This window comes from Vanellus vanellus (assembly GCF_965231255.1).
Source record: "Vanellus vanellus genome assembly, chromosome: 2".
NCBI classification, from domain to species: domain Eukaryota; kingdom Metazoa; phylum Chordata; class Aves; order Charadriiformes; family Charadriidae; genus Vanellus; species Vanellus vanellus.
This window is the reverse complement of record NC_138906.1, coordinates 8,310,568-8,329,016: the sequence shown is the minus strand read 5'-3', so window position 1 is coordinate 8,329,016 and position 18,449 is coordinate 8,310,568. Positions and strand designations below refer to the sequence as shown.

General features: G+C 38.6%; 1 protein-coding gene across 1 annotated transcript in view; it reads left to right on the top strand.

The window, feature by feature from the left end:
* KMT2C (lysine methyltransferase 2C) overlaps positions 1-18,449 on the top strand; it is a 201,363-nt gene that overhangs the window by 150,512 nt on the left and 32,402 nt on the right. The window contains exons 24-35 of the mRNA XM_082498871.1: positions 322-452; positions 2,088-2,274; positions 7,707-7,811; positions 8,168-8,215; positions 9,381-9,518; positions 9,712-9,744; positions 9,827-9,946; positions 12,060-12,198; positions 12,453-12,667; positions 12,784-12,857; positions 15,401-15,583; positions 16,236-18,116. Coding sequence (XP_082354997.1) covers positions 322-452; positions 2,088-2,274; positions 7,707-7,811; positions 8,168-8,215; positions 9,381-9,518; positions 9,712-9,744; positions 9,827-9,946; positions 12,060-12,198; positions 12,453-12,667; positions 12,784-12,857; positions 15,401-15,583; positions 16,236-18,116 — 3,254 coding nt within the window. The remainder of the gene's footprint in view (positions 1-321; positions 453-2,087; positions 2,275-7,706; positions 7,812-8,167; positions 8,216-9,380; positions 9,519-9,711; positions 9,745-9,826; positions 9,947-12,059; positions 12,199-12,452; positions 12,668-12,783; positions 12,858-15,400; positions 15,584-16,235; positions 18,117-18,449) is intronic.

Genomic DNA, 18,449 nt, shown 5'->3' with positions numbered 1-18,449 from the left:
TGAGTGGCACTTACAATTTCTCTAAAATTACCAAATTCTTAGGTGGCTTGGAGATAGGAAACTTTAAGCTCTGTCTTCAGCCAGTGAGGTAGCGATGTGGCTAGTATCACATACGGTATTTCTTACTGCTGGAGCCCAGACAATCAGGTGGCAGTTCATAGCTGACTAGATAAAAGCCACCTTTAGAATATATCTAGAGTGATACTCAGGGAACCAGTGCACCCAGGTAGGTAGCAGGATACGTGAGGTATGCTGCCACTGTATCTTTAGAGCGAGATACCAAGTATTTTTATTTATTTGTGCCTGCATGTTACTTTTTAGGTTGGACAGAACAGCTGCCAGACACTCCAGTTGAGGAGTCTGCCCCAGCTTCTGAAAGTACTGAGAAAATAAAAAAGCGTTACAGAAAAAAGAAAAATAAACTTGAAGAAACCTTTCCTGCCTACTTGCAGGTAAAGCTGTTGGTATACTTCTTGAGTAAATGTGTTTTAAAACCTAATCTTTATGTGTCTTGATTCATAGTTCATTTTAAACCATTAACATTTCTTTGCAGGTTCCCATTTTATCATTCAAATGAAATGGGTTTTCTGTAAAGAACACCTATAAGTTTGTACAGGAAGCTGTATGTTAACTTAAATCTCCAGTCCTTTGGTGTTATTTCTCAATATATGGATCTCTGCTTGTTCTGAGAGGGGGACAAGGCAGGGAAAGAAGCCCTTCTTTTCTCGCTGGACTGATGCCTCACAATTTCAGCATTCACCTCTGCAGGATGCCTTAGCCTGATCATGCCGTTTCCTCAAGATAGTAATTTTTCCTAATAGAGTAATGTTTTCCTACAGTTTTGTGTTTTTTACAAGCCCTGCATCTCCCTACCACAATAGTCTCTGTTCTTTTCCCCCGCCATTAATTCTCTGATATCCCTAGCAGGTAAGATGTAGCACTCGCAGGTAATAACCAGGATATTAATGGTGATGGAACAACTTACCTACCTTCAACCAGTTCGTAAACTGACTGGTTTATATATGTCTCTTACTGAGAACGTTATTTGGCTCGCGCTTCTCAGCCACCTTTTTAATGAAAACTTTATTATCTTTCAAATATTCGCCAAACTTCATAACATGGACTATTTTGGGATTGAAAGCAAGGAATTACCAGAGAGGCAGAACAACCTCTGTCTAAAAATAACTTGTATTTCATAAGTGGGGAGTGAGTTGGAAAGAAAATACTTAAGCAATATTTCCTTTGGAATAATAAGGATAAATATTTTTGTCTTAATGTACGTTTTACTCCTGTAAAACGTAGAATATTTCGTAGATTCTTCTTTTGCTCATGTTGGAATAACTGATATTGAAAAGTCTATCTTTAGCTTTATTTTTAGCAGCTGTATCCTAAACTAAGATTTTAAAGACTACATGAAAACAGAAGAAGTTCTTATATAATGAATAAAAATTGGTTTGAAAATTTGATAGGTTGTTGTCAAATTACTGAGTACTCATGCTTAGGTGAGTGATAGCCGTTATATAATATTTTAAAAGAGACTAATGTAAGTTAAACAGCTGTAGGTATTTTGTTACTGCAGTTCAATGTCGGGATGATTTTGTGTGAAGTGTAGTGCAGCGTATGGTCGTTCTAGAATTTGGACCACAGTGTGTTTGCATGTTTTTCATAAACTTCTTGTGTGGCCTCGATGAGGTTGCTCAGTAGTATTCCCCTTCTACAGCTGTCTTTTTTGTGCAAGGAGAAATATTTTAAATACTGAAAAACTTGTGAAATCTAGTAACACTGTATCGGTACATTGTCTGTGCCACATATACACAAGAAGACTGTATTTTTTTCTGTGTAATTTAAGGTGTAATTTTAATCATAAGATATTAATAATGTCGCTACCTTGGGTAGGTTGCATCCGCCGTATCCATGCCTCATAGCCTGGAAGAGAGATACGGCCATACTGGAAGGCATATGAAACTGAGGCTGAATTTTTATATTTCTAGTAATAATTGGCTGTTAATTTTAACTTTGCCATTTACCCAGCTTTTTCAATAGGTACAGTATTGTCTGTCCATTGAATCATTTTGTCTTCTTTGCAGGAAGCTTTCTTTGGGAAAGACCTACTAGATACCAGTAGACAGAACAAGATGAGCCTAGATAATTTACCTGAAGAATCAGTTCCGCTCTCATGTAAAACAAATCTGACCACCAATTTCCTGGATCCTTCCTCTGACCCCCTTCTTAGTTCGACCTCCACGCCAGCTCAGGCAAAACTGGGACCTCAAGGTATACAAAGCTAAAGTTAGTGATAATTCAGTAGTTTGATTTTGTTGTTGCACCTGGGGCTTTCCCACTCTCTTTTACAGTTTTCTCACAATGTTTATCTGATTTATTTTTCAACATTCTGTATATTAACTGTCCTTGTGAGGTTTAGTTGCGTTGGTAATCACTGACATTCAAGTCCAGGTCTTCAGCTGTTTCAGAAATAGCAGTGCAACCAATAGTTGTTGGCACAACAATTGGCACTTAATGCAAATCTGAAACTCCTTTACTTAAACATCTGTGTGTATAAAATCCATGAAAATGAATTCTGTGTAAGAATAGCATACAGATCCATTATAGAAGACAAAAATAATATTAATTAAAAGATATTTTTATTAGTCTAGTGAATATTAGTTGGATGAATATCATCCAACTTTTATTTTCTTTAATGTTTTAGATTATTTTAGGTTGCTAGTCTCTGGAATTTTTGGTTCACCATGTATTTTCTGAACATGAGTCCCCTTTCCAGGTACAGTTTGTAGCCCCTAGGCAATCTTTTTCTTTTGCTATTGCAAAACCTTACTGAAGATACTGCTGAGAGTTTTGCAAATAGCCAGAGGGTTGTAAATTGCTGCTGAAAAGGCAGCTTCACACAAAGGAGCAATTAAAGGCAAAAACCTTACTGTCCCCTCCAAATTATTTTTTTTTTCTCTGTGTCTTGTGGTATGTGCTGTTAGCTAGAGGTGTCTTACCATTCTGTATATTTTAAAAGCTGTTACTATTTCTTGTGTATATGAGGTAGTTTGTGGCTTGTTTCAGCTCCTCCTTACAAATTTTTCCATCTAAAAATGTTTACATGCGTTGATGGAGTTTCCCGTGTCCAGAGAGTCTGCTAAATGAAAAGCAAAAGCCTACATTATAATCAAACATTGGCTAGCTTACAGTTGAAATTGTGAGTAATAGAGAATGCAAAAGTTAACTTCTCCGGAAGGAGAAACCACTGCAAATGGAGTGTTTCAAGGTCTGTATTTCATTGCTTCCAACACTGCAAGAAAATACGCTCACATAGACTCTTTTTCACCCCAGTGTTCTTTTGAAGCCAGAGAAATACAGCTTCAGAAGTCTTTGTTGGCCTATCCAACTGCAGGATTAAAGTCACTAATGTCCGTGTATTATGGTAGTATAAAGTTTTAGAATTCCACAAACTTGATGCTAATTTAATGTTCTATTTTTTCAAAGTTTAAAAAGAGGGGCATTTTAAAAAACTCTTTATGAATAAGCAAAGTTGTAAAACTTATCATTTCCTCTTTTTATTCAGAAATAAATCATAACAAGGTGGCTATTAATAAATAAATCACTAGCAACAGTTTTAGCGGATAATCTACTGTCTTTCCCATTTTATACATGAGACACTCGAAGGACAGTGCTTTCTGGCCATAGGAATGTTCTCAACAATTGTCTTTCAACCGTTCAGATTTCCAGCCAAAATTGTGTCCAGACGGAGCTGTTTGTTGTAGTTGGAGCGGCAGTGGGTGAAGTCATCTGCCAGTATTGATCAGTTCCAGTGCAATTTTTCTTAACTCTTTCACTGCGGCTTTGTGGGAGACAGTTAGTTCCACAATAGCATCCACGCTGAGAGAGAGAGATTCATTTTGAGTGGTGGAGACCCTGGTAAATTGGCTAACTGCTGAGCTAGCGACAGTCCCATCTTCCCTTCTGGCTGGTATTACGGAGGAGCTGGAGGTGAGAACAGTGTCCCAGAGCACCTGTGATATTTTCATCGTTTCAATACAGACCTGGCTTTGGAGCAGGAACAACATGAACTGCTTTAGTCACTGCACTGGGAGCCTGGTAGGACCATATTGGTACCAACTGTGTTATTTTCCTACAGTGCCATTTCTCACGAGGATTGCTGACTCCTGTGAGAGACCTTGCTTAACTGGACAGGTCTTTTTCCGCAAGAAAGATGTTCTTTTCCGGGAAATTCTACTTGTTTAATCACAGGATTAAGGGTTAGATAGACCTGTTCGTCTTCCAAAGAGCTCCCAAGCACCTAGAGAGGAAGCTATTCTGTCTGCTTTGCTTTTCATCGTATGCGTAGGACTGCTAGGGAGTTTAACTGTTATGTGTTCAGTCTGCTCATGAACTGAAAATGCATTTCATTGACACATCCTGTGACTATTTATTCTTAGAGCTCGGTTAAGGGCATCTGAAGCTCTTGCTAGACAAGATTGTAGTAGTGATGGGGATTGGCAGAGCCAGCCAGAAGAGGGATTTTGGAGCCCTTTGTTCACTGTTAATTACAGTGACTGAAGGGAGCTTTAGGTTCCCAGTCTTGATTTCTGTCTGGCAAAGAGGTTGCAGTTTCTGTTTTCAGTTCCAAGACTGACCTTTCCTGTGGTTTTATAACATGTGTGGCACACTGCGCAGTGTGTTCTGCATGGGACCAACCCTTCAGATTATTACCAAGACAGTGCTAGAGCAGAGTGGGAGGGCTTGCTCACTGGGAACACGGAGCACCAGATCTCCAGGGTCTCCCTGACTGCTCATGGGTACAGTTGAAAGGTGGCGATTTTGTATCCTGAGTGGTCTGAGGACTGTCCATATCTCTCATGAGTTTCTTGACTTGGGCGTTGCTGATGAAAATGAGGCCGTATGGTGAGGTGCGTTCTGTGAACGCTCTGGCAATGTGATCTTTCCTTTAGTCTGAAATAGCTTAAATTCAGTGTATTTTTTCTAGGGATGCTGAAAAAGTCATTTGTTCAAGTAGGGTCTCCAGAGAATGCTGAAGAAATTCTTCCTAGACAAAAGGAGAGGAGTTGTCTGAGTCTCTGTGCAACTGATGAAATATTTCTGGGACATTTTATAACTAGATACATTATTGCGTGGTTAAACATCTTAGGGTGGCTGCAGCCTTGGGAGAGGTGTTTTTATTCTTTTTAGAACTTCATAAATACATCAAAATAAATGCATTGGAGGAACCAGGATCACGAGATAGCAGTAGAACTGTGCTCTCTTAGAGATCCAGCATTACAAGCAAATTATTTTCCATTTTGCTTTGTCTTAGTTTTCATCTCCATTCTGAAAGAGTCAAATTAATGAGTATTGAGCTGTTTGTTTGGCAGCAGATGTCATCCAGCTATTGATTCTGATCTGAAGCAGCTGACAAAAGTGATTTAGTTGTTTCCAAGATAATATTTAGCACACATGGAATTAAAATGAGGGAAAAAAAAATAAAAGAAAAATGCAAAATATGCTTTAGATTAGATGTCTTATATGAGACTTATGGATCATAGAGTCTAGCCTTCTTCTGTCACCAACACTTGGCCTTTTTATAGACTTAACAAGTTCCATTTTGAAAGCAGGTAGCTTTTTTCCAACCTACTAATCTCAATGGAAGGCCATTACAGAATCTGATTGCCTTAATAGTTGGAAGCTCTCTAGTTTGAAGCCTGAATTTATTCACAGCCAGTTTGTAGCCACGGGTGGTAAACTCCTCAGTTATATCTTTTCACCTGAGCTCTTTCTAGCTACTTATTAAATATATATATATTCAAATTAGAAGTTGAATTTTTAGGGACTGTTCCCCAGCACATTACTAAGGACTGTAGAGAAAACCAGCATAATATAAAATACTACAGAAGAATTAAAGGCTGCTAATACAGTCTTGGTGCTTCCTTCATAAGGGCTTTTCTCTCCCCGATACTTACTTGCTTTCCACTAGGAACTGAGGAAGGTTAAAGAGCAGCTGAAGTCAATCCTTTGCCTACCAGCCAGATGAAGTCATTAACATCACCTTGCAGTGCCTGGTGTTAGTTAGTTACTTGCGTAATTGATATTGGACCGAATTGCCAGAAGGAAAACAAGTTTCTAAAAAAACCCAAACAACAACAAGACAAACAAAAAAAAAATTCCCCAACCAACCAACCAACCAAAAAAACCAACAACCCCCCTGCCCAAAAAAAAAAAAACCCCAAAAAAAACCCCACAAACCACAAAGTTACGTGGTTTTCAGGCACTTTTAAATACTTCTTTTGGTATCAATAGAAGCTGTATTCTTTGTGTACACATGAACAGATCAGTCTGCACTGGTGCATTGATCCACTCGTGTTGAATGGCAAACATAAAATACGATTTAATGAGGATGGTATCATCTTGTCTGCATTACAAAGGATAAAAATAAAGAATAAAAACAGTAAAGTGAAGAAGAATCATTTTCATGTTGACTTTCTGTAACGGTAGAAGGGAAAAGGGTTGTCTCTGAAAAACAGCAGAAGGAACACTTAAATCACTGTAAAATTTAGCAGCTTGGAAAGTAGCCTCATGATATAAGTAAATCCTTGGCACGAGGCCTCTGAATTAAGCTGGAAATACTTTCCTGGGGCAGTTGGGGTTTAACAGTGGGAAAGATAACCTGTTTATCTATGAAATATGTGTTTGCTCTTCGACTTTCTGGTCCCTCTTCAACCTGCCTGTATTTGTTTTCCACATTGGACATTGTATGATCTGTAATAATCTGTTTAATTCTATGTGTATTTATATATTTTACCATCTCTTGATGATTCATTGGTCTTGCAATGATTACTTGTATAGTCATGATAGTCTGAAGTTTTTCTGAAAAATATTTTTCTCGACTTTTATTTATTTGTCAAACAATTTTCTTCGAATGTTGCACATCTGTAATAGTCCTAAAAAACTAGTTAAAAAAACCAGATGGGCCATTTGCAGTCAATTCTCTCTAATGAATTGGATGTCAAGAAGATAATAAGATCAAGAAATTATTATTTAATATTAAATAATTTATTCCTAGGACCAGGCCAGTTTTTCCTAGGCAACAAACAAACATGACATTTCTATCTCTGGCTGTTCTCACTTCTTCAGGATTTCTTCAGAATTGGAGCATCTCCAATTTCCCTTTATTTACTACTGCTTCTTACTCTTATGTTTTACTTCCCTATCAGGGCGTAGTATGTGGTTGCTCTGTAGTCTTAAGAAAGATGGTGGTGGTAAGAGAAGTAACTGATCACTTCCTTACCTTTTTTTTTTTTAAAATACTCCCTGTTGATTTGCTGTGTATCCTTTATAAAACGCATTTGTTGACTTTTACATTCATAGGCCTTTGTGTCTTGAGGTTGCAAGTTCTTAGTAGATCGTGGGCTTTTTTTCCCCTAAAATCATCCAGTCTTTCTTTCACGTGACTGATTACGTTATCACTTTTACTGTATTGGAGAAAATAGTAAACAACGTGAGCATGTGAAGGTGCCCACGGTACTGAATGGGAGGGGATGAGTAGTCAGCACAGTCTCTCGCCCCAGAGTGACTTGCCGTACATAACACACTTATGCCCCTTAAGCTGGTAAATCTGTGTTTGAGTATACAGCTCAAGCTATAGTACATCACCAGAGTCATGTATAAATGCCGTGACTGGCTGATTTTATTTATTGCGTCTTATACAGGTAGTGCCGACGATCCTTTAGCCGATCTTTCTGAGGTCTTAAATACTGATGATGATATTCTTGGAATACTTTCTGACGATTTGGTAAAGTCTGGAGATCATTCGGGTATGTATGTTAATAAGGTCTTTCCAGTATTTCTTTTCTTTTTTTTTTCTTCTCTTTATTCTAGATGCCTTTGTTGTATTCTAGGTTATGCTCTAGGTGATTTCAGATACAATTTTCGTATCTTAAGAATACCTTGGTTTGAGATGATTTTGTTGTCTTCTACCAGAAAAAATCCCCAGCCTTTTCAACATTTTGTTTTACTTGGCACTTTGCTTTGCTGCTTAAGAGAGAATAAAATGTAGCTGCTGTTGTCTGTCATACCTGCATAGCTTTTTTCAGCATGCAGCTTTTTCTTTACTTTTTTTTTTTTGTTTTCGTGTTATAATCATCCATTTTATCTGGTTTGGGTCCTGTAGGTCTTGATTTATGCACTTTCCAGGTTGAGAACTCACCCTCCCCATTTGGTAAGAAACTAAACAATGGATGATCCATGGTTAGAAGTAGTCATCTTTCCTAGTGGTTTTAGCTGAAAGAACTGCATGTGTAGAAACTAGTACTCCTTTACTGTGTCACTAATTCGTGCTTTCATTTTCCACTCTTTCTGTGGTGTTTGAGTCTAACACGACCTATAAACTCTGCACTCTGCATTTAAGAGTACTGCATAAAGTTTTGCTTACAGCTTTTAAAAACCTTCCTGAATTTTTGTGTTTCATGTTACAAACCCATGCATTTTCTTGCTGCCACTGTTAATTTTAATACTACTTCTAGTAGTAGTGTGTAGTTTTTATCATAGTGGTATCTTTTGTAAATTAAAAACATTTTAACAATGTGAATATATTAAAGCATGAATAAAGCAGTCAGCATCAGTCTTTTTGTTTTCACTGGATGATGTCTACCACTGATGTCCACAGGCTGACAATAAGTAGAATGGCATGTTTCATTATTTTAAATCTGTTTTTATTTGATGTCTAATACAGAAATATATTTTAAATACTGAAGTATGTAGTTCTTGTTTTCAAAGAACTTTCTTGTTTGAGATTTATTGACTTGCAAAGGATATTAGGAAATTTATGTAGTAAGTTACGTTTTCTCAGTACCAACAAATCACTTTGTCGAATGTAACCCAGCATATTCAGTAGTTGTTTTTGAAACAGAAACTGCTGTAACTTGTTTGATATTGACTAAACTTCAACAGTGCTTCAGTAGACATTTAATGTAATATTATAAGAACATTTGGTGTGAACCTTAAGGTACATGAGGATGAACCATACTAACTACTGATGTGATTGTTCTTAAAATATGAAAAACAGTTAGAGTGGAACTATATTCCGAATACCAAACACTCAAACCCATGCTGTACCTAAACTCAGTAGTCTTATTTCCTATTCTTCTCCAGTTGCGTTCTATTCAATTAACGTTCCTCAAGCAATACAGTAAACTGGAGGTAAATAGTGGATGGTTTTGTTTACTTTTTCTAATGAATGTCTTATTTTGCCTTACCTTTCAAATCTTATAATTTTGGTTTAGTTGATAGCTCATCTTTAGGAAAAAAAAAAAGTTTTATGCTCTTTATTCTGTACCAATAAATGTTACTATTTATGTCTAACTTAATATTTTTTCTTCCTTCAGCTGGATTGGATATTGGTCCCATCTCTGATGATCCTTCTTCTCTGCCTCAGCCGAATGTCAACCAGAGTTCACGGCCATTGAGTGAAGAACAGCTGGATGGAATTCTCAGTCCAGAACTAGACAAAATGGTCACAGATGGTAATTTTTTTTTGCCTTTGATCTTGGTCTTCTGGAAAACTTAAGTAGAAATCTTATCTTTTTTCCTCAGATTACTTACTTATTGTAATATGCTGTACTGCATTGTAATGTACCTATTTGGACTTGGTTGCAGAATTAATTTTATTGCATCTTTTGATGATTACTCATTCTGTGTTGTTTCTGCTTTGTCCAGGTGCTATTCTTGGCAAACTGTACAAAATCCCAGGTACTTGTTCTAATCTTTGTTGTCTTTTATAAAATATAGTTGGTAAACAATGCCAGCCAACTCATGCACAGTGTTTTTGCAGAGCTAGGAGGAAAGGATGTTGAAGATTTGTTCACAGCCGTGTTAAGTCCAGCAACCACGCAGCCAGCTCCTTTGCCACAGCCTCCGCCTCCACCACAACTTATGTCTTTGCACAGTCAAGGTATGTTCCTTTGTTACTTTTAAAAGCAGCAGCCTGGTCAGGAGAGCTGTGCATTTTTCAAATACTGATGAGAAAATAGGACACACTTTCTGCTATTGTTAATTTGTGGAATCTGCTATTGTTAATTTATGAAGTATTGTTCTAAAACGTTATGACGGGGGTATGTGATTAACATGCCCACAAATATTACTAATAGAAAAGGATGGTTATTTTAGATTTTTCTGACAAATTGGAGCTTTTATTTTAGCTGACACTTTCATAGTTTTGAAATTTGTCTGTGATAAAGCACATGTTCTCTTCTGACTTTACTCTTTAATTACTTTTGCGTACCTCCTCAAGGGTAAGGAGAGAGTCTGTAGAACAGTCATTTACTGAGTCTTAATTTCCTTTAAGAATTCAGCTTAACGTATTAGCTAGTCCTACCCAAATAACAAGGAGAAAGCTAAATAATTTTGAAATGTATCTGAGAGATTATAATATTTTCTCTTTTGTTACTACTAAAATTATCATGAGTTGATACAGCATATTCTTGCTCTTACATTGAAGGCAAGGGGCAGATTTGTTTTATTTGTTGTTACCAGTAGAGCATTATTTATTTTTTTTAGCAGCATGTATGAGCATAATTAAAAGCACTCTTTTCTCATCAGGCATCACCTCTAGTGGATTTTCCCTGAGCTCCTGTAAAGAGTACCCATTTTGTTATACTGGTACTACAAAAAGTAGTTATGCAAATTGATTTCACCAGTGAATTAATCATAAGAAAAAGGATTGGTTTCCTAGTTGGATGAATTTCTATAAAAAGGAAAGACTTCAAAAAGTCTTAGGAAGGAGAGAGTTTAAAGCAAATAATGAGGTGATTTAAAGTAAAAGATAATATAGATATTATTGTCTGGTTCCCAGTTACTTGAGTACTTGAAGATAACTTCAGCATTTGAGCTTTCTAAGATTGTTCAACTTCTCCCTGTGGGAACTGCCACAATTAAAAACTTTTAGATTTATAATTTGGTTCAGTTACGGTGTAATGATCCACATGTTTCTGTGAGATAAATGCCTCAGTAGTGGGGAAGCTTGCACCAAGTTCCAGCAATTTCAAATAAAATTAATGCTCTCTTCACATAAAGACATGATCCTACAGTGCAAACCAGAGGCCTGACTCCCCATCCTGTTTGTTTGCCAGTTCTTCACAATTACTGTATACTATCTATTTAGCAGCTATAATAAAGCACGTTCTCTTAAATTTTGAGTTACTTTCATCCAAGCTATACTTGCTGCATAGTGTGTGTAACCTATAGATCAGAAGACCATCTCCTAAAGCATGAGAGAATGATACAATGTGATCCTACATATGCATCTAATTCCTGACCTACTTCTGTGCTTTTAAGAAAAGACTGGAACAGTTATAATCGTACTTAAGTGACAGGGATTCAAAGGCCAGTGTTAATTCTGTGTAGGAACATCTGCAAATACCATCTGCTGGAATGAATCTGCCTGTGCCACATTTGTAATATTGTCATAGAATAAATAAAATTTTCTGCCTTCACACTGCTAGGCTGGACATTTAATTAGAAAATGCTGATGCTCATTTGACTAGATTTATCTGTTTCATTGGTTACAAATTAGGGAGTTAGTAGATAATGAGGCTGACTTTGGTACACTGCTCAGGAGTCTCAGAAGAGGAGATGTTTAATTCAGGTGGCTAATGATAATTCTGCAAGGACTGAAAACAACCTTCTCCATGCTTGCTGCTTGGGTCTGGGCATAAAAAATATGATACACCATTAGCCTTTAAGAATATACGTCAATATCATGTGCAGTACATAGCACGGGCTACTGCAAAAACTCTGGAAATCCATTTTTAAAAAACCTGATTTTTCAGGCATGAAAAAAAAAATCTGTGCAGGGATGTGATACAGTAGAAAAGAATCCTTTAAGCTTGCAGGGAAGCAATGCAAACTGATTTAAAGTCCTTTCCAAAAATTTAAGGTCAGTACTATAAAATTTTAAAACAATTAGTTTTTCATTAGAGGAGACATCATTTTCTCACTTAAAACTTCCACCTCTACCTTAAAAGTAGTCACCCTGTAAAACAATGATTTAAACTTCTTCTTTCCAGGAGAGAACGCGTTTCCAAGAGTGCCCCTTATGAATGGTCTGATTGGCCCTAACCCTCACCTCCCTCATACAGCTTTGGCTGCTGGAGGTGGACTGGGCACTTTCTCTCCCATTACACAGCAACCATACACTGATACCAGGTAAGTCAAAGTGGGAAATAAAAAACATATATTGCTTAGCATTTATCACTTGGGGGGTGGTGTTCTTATTAATACTGTGATATTATTAGTATTTAACTACTTAGTTCTTGACAGCCACTACAAAACCTTCTGTACTCTTGCAGCCTCTTCACTACTGAAATAGCAAACAGAATAAGTACTTTGCTAATTATTTTTTTTATATATATTGAGAGCAATCTATCTATAAAACAAAGCCCTTTTCTGGTTTGTCATAGGGATAAGAATCCAGCGTTCAATCCAATGGTAAGTGATCCAAACAGCTCGTGGGCACCATCTGCTCCACCTTTGGAAGGTGAAGGCGATACAATGTCTAATGCTCAAAGAAGCACTCTGAAGTGGGAAAAAGAAGAAGCTTTGGGTGAAATGGCAACAGTAGCACCTGTTCTCTATACAAATATTAACTTCCCTAACCTGAAGGAAGAATTCCCAGGTGAGTGATTTACAGAATAAAGTTAGATATTTTGTAGCAATTTATGCAGCTTGATTTAAAAGAATGTAAAATAGACTTATCAAAGCCTTCTGTATTAACACATTTTTTCATTGCAGACTGGGCTACAAGAGTGAAGCAGATTGCTAAACTGTGGAGAAAAGCAAGCTCACAGGAGAGGGCTCCGTATGTGGTAAGAACAATTGCCACCTGCATTCACATACTTCCAGCAAACATACATTTCATTTCAGTTTTTCATTTGTTTTATTTTTAATAAATTAAGTTCTAGGGTTAGTGAATGTTCACTTACTCCAAGAATGCCATTGTAATTTAATTTCTAGCTCTGAATACTTCTACCTGTATTCTTTGCTTTTCAGTTTTGGAATAAACTGTATTAGTATTGTGCAATCTAAAGATGTCAGCTGAGACATGAACGTTTGTGATTCCCATTGCCTCTTTGATACGTTTGATTCAGGCCTTAAGTCTTTTTTGCACAGAATCTCACCAGTTTCTTCAGAAGGATGATAAATCGTTATGTGAATTCCCTCTCTTTCATCTTCCTCTCTCACTGGTCTTTTGTTTTTTGCCCCATTAGAGTGGCTGAAGTCATTCACCTGTTGAACTAACCGTTCCAGAGGTGTCACTCCTAACATCCCTACTTTCCTCATTTTCTTCTACTCCTGTGTTCATGCCTTACTGTTCCCCTTCACTACTTACTCTCTTCTATTGCTTTGTGGTGGAAACTCTTTTGATATCTTCCATGTTATGGGGAGCATGAAGGACTCCATTTTTCTCTCCAAAAGCATTAACCTTCCTCACATCTGAGTCAAGTAAACACACGTATTTGTGGTAGCTGTCTGGAGTTACACGGTCATTGATTCCATTCTGTAGAATTTCTGCCATTCAAAGGGTGACCCTTATACTTTGTTGAAACCTATTGTTGAAGCCTATCTGCATACAAATCTCAGAAGCTATATTATTCGTTCTTTTTGACCTTCCCAGCCATCGTTAGCAAATGTACTTTTCATTAAATTCCTGTCACATTTCCTTCTCTCCTGCTTCTCTTCTTTGTTTCTTCACAACACCAATTGGATGTTCATTCTCACTTTGTAGATTTCTCTGGATTTTGCAGGGTTACGTTTTCAGTCTCCTAGCCTCCCCCCACCTGCGCTTTTTTAATATAGTCCCATTAGAAAGCAAATGTGATTCCTGTGTATGTTGATGACTGAGAGCTTAACAGAAGCAACATCATCTCCTACTATCCAAGTTAAAAAATCTCCTTATCTCTCTGACAACTTTCAGAGAATAAATCCACAAACTCAGTGTGGGAAGTGGAGTTCTTGATCTTTCTGAACCCCTTTCCACTTGAAAGAATAATTCTCTATTGTCTTCTCTGTATCACTGAGGCATCATCATTGTTCTGCTTTTGATTCAGGCCTGTAACTTCAGCACCTTTGGACCTCTATGTTTTCTTGTCCATGCTACATTTAGTCTTGGTGATTCCTTCTGTTTAGTATTCATAAGATACTATCCACTTGCATGGGTGGATTTTTATCCAGGCATTTATCATTTTAAAATTATTTCTGTTACTGATTTTTTTTCTTTTTCATTGTTCTTAACAAATGCAGTCCTACTCTCCTGATGGATATCCAGAAGCAGCTGCAAAAATTATTTCCTTCATGGTTGGGAGGAGGGTACATGCAAATGCACACACATGCACACATGAGTATTTACATAGCAAGAAGCACCTCACAGAAGTTATGGTCTGTGTACTCGTGCCATTCAGCTGTTGTGAGTGTTTCTGGTGTTGTGCACTCAAGAAGCTGCTGTGGTACCTCTGCTGATGGACTTACCCTGTGTGAGGATGAGTAAAGGCTGCCTTAGAAATAAAATCTAGTAAAGTGTTAGTAAATTTTCACTGTAAGCTTTTTACTTCCCTTAATGTGCACAATCCCATCACTTCTAGGGGAAAACGACACAAATTTTTCTGCTGCTGTGACACTGGTGCTCTCATTCATGTCACTGTTTCATTGTTGGAGGGGAAGGATTAAAGCCTTTTCTGCTAGGCAACCCCTGCTTGACAACTGCAAATAAAACTGTGAAAAAAAAGATGTGAGGGTTTGATTCAGAAAAGGAATCACATCCTAGATTGGTGGTAAAACAGACTTTGAAACTTCCATTAGATGCTTTAAAGTGTCAGCATGGCTATAAAATGCCTCATTGAAGAGGAATTGCTATTCTTCCATCCAATTTTTCCTGATCCGTAAGCCCATATCCTATGTTTATACTGCTAACTTAACACAGACTGAGATCTATAGAGGCTGTTTAATGGAGCAGAATGTATTTTTCTTGTCATTGAAGTTCTTCACATTAGTGGCCTTTATTGATCCAAACATCATCTACTGTGCTCATGTCTTCAGACTGCAGACCACACCAATATGTGATTTGAAATGTAAACTGGTGGGATTCATGCTTTCTTGGCACAGCGTAGTACCTGAACAGACACTCCTCTACTGCTCATAACTCCTTAGTTCTTTCCATGTATGTTAAACAGAAAAGGTGTGAGGTGAAGTATTTTCAGTTTGGAATTCCTTTTAGAGTGCATAATTTAGTTTTCACAAGGATGCGTGTGAATAACCAGGCTGTACAAATAATTTGGTGATAGATTTTGTAGGAGAAACACAGAAGCAGTTTAGAAGAAAATAAGGCTAACTCCTTTTTTTTTATGTTTTCCAGCAAAAAGCCAGAGATAATAGAGCTGCTTTGCGCATCAATAAAGTACAGATGTCAAATGACTCCATGAAAAGGCAGCAGCAACAGGATAGCATTGATCCTAGCTCTCGCATCGACTCCGACCTCTTTAAAGATCCATTAAAACAGAGGGAATCAGAACATGAGCAGGAATGGAAATTCAGACAGGTGTGTTGCATTTAAGGTGTTTTGTTATTTTTCTTCCAGCTTTTTATTGCATTGTTGGAAGCTGTTGTAATAAAATCAATTTTAATCTTTCTTTGTAGAACAGTATAAAGTCAGCCATTCTGCGTAGGAAGAAAATAAATGCTATCAGAAGGGAAGCTGCTTGTAAATGTTAGAAAACTTTGTTTTAAAACTTTGACTCTTAAATCCTACCTATTATGGAAATGGCTTATTCTTTCTGTGTATGGCTGGCTATGTAGTAGTTTCTTTTATATACACTGTATTGCAGTAACCTTGTCCTGCAGACTGCTGCTTCAAATTGGGCAGGTTGTCTCTCAGAGCCTATTTGCCTCACATCAGTGCTGCATTTGTCAGTAACCTCTTGTCTTCAGAGTATAAGGTTGGAAAGCAGTGCTGCTCTTTAGGCAAACTGGGAAATGCTTCTTCCCAGGCAGTCAAAGTGCATGTCAAGGTAACTGGACTTTACAAATAGCTAGACCCTCTGCTCCCATTGCATTTAAAATTTCAAATTTACGATTATTTATAATTGATCTTTGATGTGTCTTAAAGTTTTAGTTACGGATTCAGTCATGAGAAAGATTTTGTGTACCCCGGACTTTCAAGTGTAACCTTTCTCATCATGATTTTAAAACAGCAAATGCGGCAAAAAAGTAAGCAGCAAGCCAAAATAGAAGCTACGCAGAAGCTTGAACAAGTGAAAAATGAGCAGCAGCAACAGCAGCAGCAGCAGCAGCAACAGCAGTTTGGTTCACAACAGCTTCTGAACCAGTCTGGCTCGGACACACCTAGCAGTGGGATCCAGAGCCCCTTAACGCCACAGACTGGCAATGGAAGTATGTCTCCTGCACAGCAGACATTCCATAAGGATCTATTTACAAAGCAGCAGCTACCTGCTACGCCTACGTCAGCATCCTCAGATGATGTGTTCCTAAAACCACAAGCCCCACCTCCTACTCCAACCCGAATCCCAGTACACGATTCGCTGTCTCAGTCTCAGACTCCTCAGACATCATCACAGCAGATGTTTTCTCCAGGTTCCACAAACACAAGACCTCCTTCTCCAATGGATCCATATGCCAAAATGGTGGGAACACCTAGACCAGCACCCATTAACCAAAACTTTGTTAGAAGAAACACAGTTGCACCGTTAGATACTTGTGCACCACAGTCATCCATATCTCGGCCCATTCAGGTAACTGAACCATCAGGAAGCAGGCCTTCACCAGTCAGGGATTCATGTTCTTCATCTCCAGGTAGCAGTGATCCCTATGCAAAGCCACCAGACACACCCAGGCCTGTCATGCCATCAGAGCAGTTCTCCAAACCATTGGGGGTCCCAAGATCACCCATAGTTATGGAACAGTCAGGGAAGGTTCCTTTAACAGCTGGAAGCAGTGATCCGTTTACTAAGCCAGCTCCTAGAACTGATACGTTTCAGAGACAGAGAGTAGCTTCTGCTGATGCATATGCGCGGCCACCGTTGACTCCTACTCCTACTCCTGTTGATGGTAGCCCCGGACCTTTTAAAACTCCTATGCGCCCACCTCAGTCCCCGCAAGATCCTTATGCATCGATGCCAGCTACACCAAGGCGTGTTGCTGTCGATCCGTATGAAAGGCCTGCTTTGACCCCCAGGCCAGTGGATAACTTCTCCCATAATCAGCCTAATGATCCATACAGCCAGCCTCCCCTTACTCCCCATCCTGCAATAAAGGAGACTTTTGCCCATCCACCCCGGATAGCGCGACAACAGAGTGATTCTTTCCCTCAATCTGGACCCATTTCAAGGCCAGCTTCTCAGGACCCTTACTCCCAGCCTCCAGGTACTCCTCGGCCAGTTGCTGATCCTTATGCCCAACCTCCAGGAACTCCTCGGCCCACCACAGTTGACCCATATATGCAGCAGCCACCAACACCAAGACCTGCTCAGCCAGCGGATTTATTTGCTCAGTCCCCAGCAAATCAGAGACATTCTGATCCATACGCTCAACCTCCTGGAACACCAAGGCCAGTTCTCAATGATCCTTATTCTCAGCAACCAGCAACTCCAAGGCCAGGGATTCCAGAGAGTTTTAACAGACCTGCAATGACAAGACCAGGAGTAATACCAAATAGAGATCCTTTCCTGCAGACACCACAGAACAGATTGCAGGGCACTTTTGTCAGGCCGTCCGATCCATGTTCTCAAACTCCCAGACCTGCAGGACCTGCAATAACTGATTCATTTAGCCATGGTCCAGCTGCTCCAGCACGTGACCCGTATGATCAGCCACCAATGACTCCAAGACCTCAGCCAGAATCTTTTGGAACTGGTCAATTGGCCCATGATGCTGCTGAGCAGCCACGGCCTGGATCTGAGGGCAACTTTAGTGCATCTGGAAATTCTCCGATGAGTTCTCAAGGACAACAATTTCCCAAAGTCTCACAAGTTCCTGGCCCAGCACCCACTACAGGAGTAACAGATACACAGAATACCATGAGTATGTCTCAAGCAGATACTGAGAAGTTAAGACAGGTGAGAATAATGTTTAATACTGATGGTATTAACATTTCATAAGTAGAATTTCCCCCGTTTCTTGTTAATATTTGAAGTTACTTGCCTTTAAACATATCTGTATAACACAGAATTATCTTCATTCACTTAGGCTGTTAATTTGGTCCTCCAATATACAGAATACAGAAACATCAGTAATTTTTAAGCACTTTGCACAAGAATCAAACGGGAAGAAAAGGGCATCTTTGAAGCCACTGAAGATGTAGGTGGCTGGTCTGTAACAGCTCGTTTATCTACAGTGTGAGGGGAAAAAAAACACCTTGAAAGGACAATTAATTCTATCCTATAATAGGT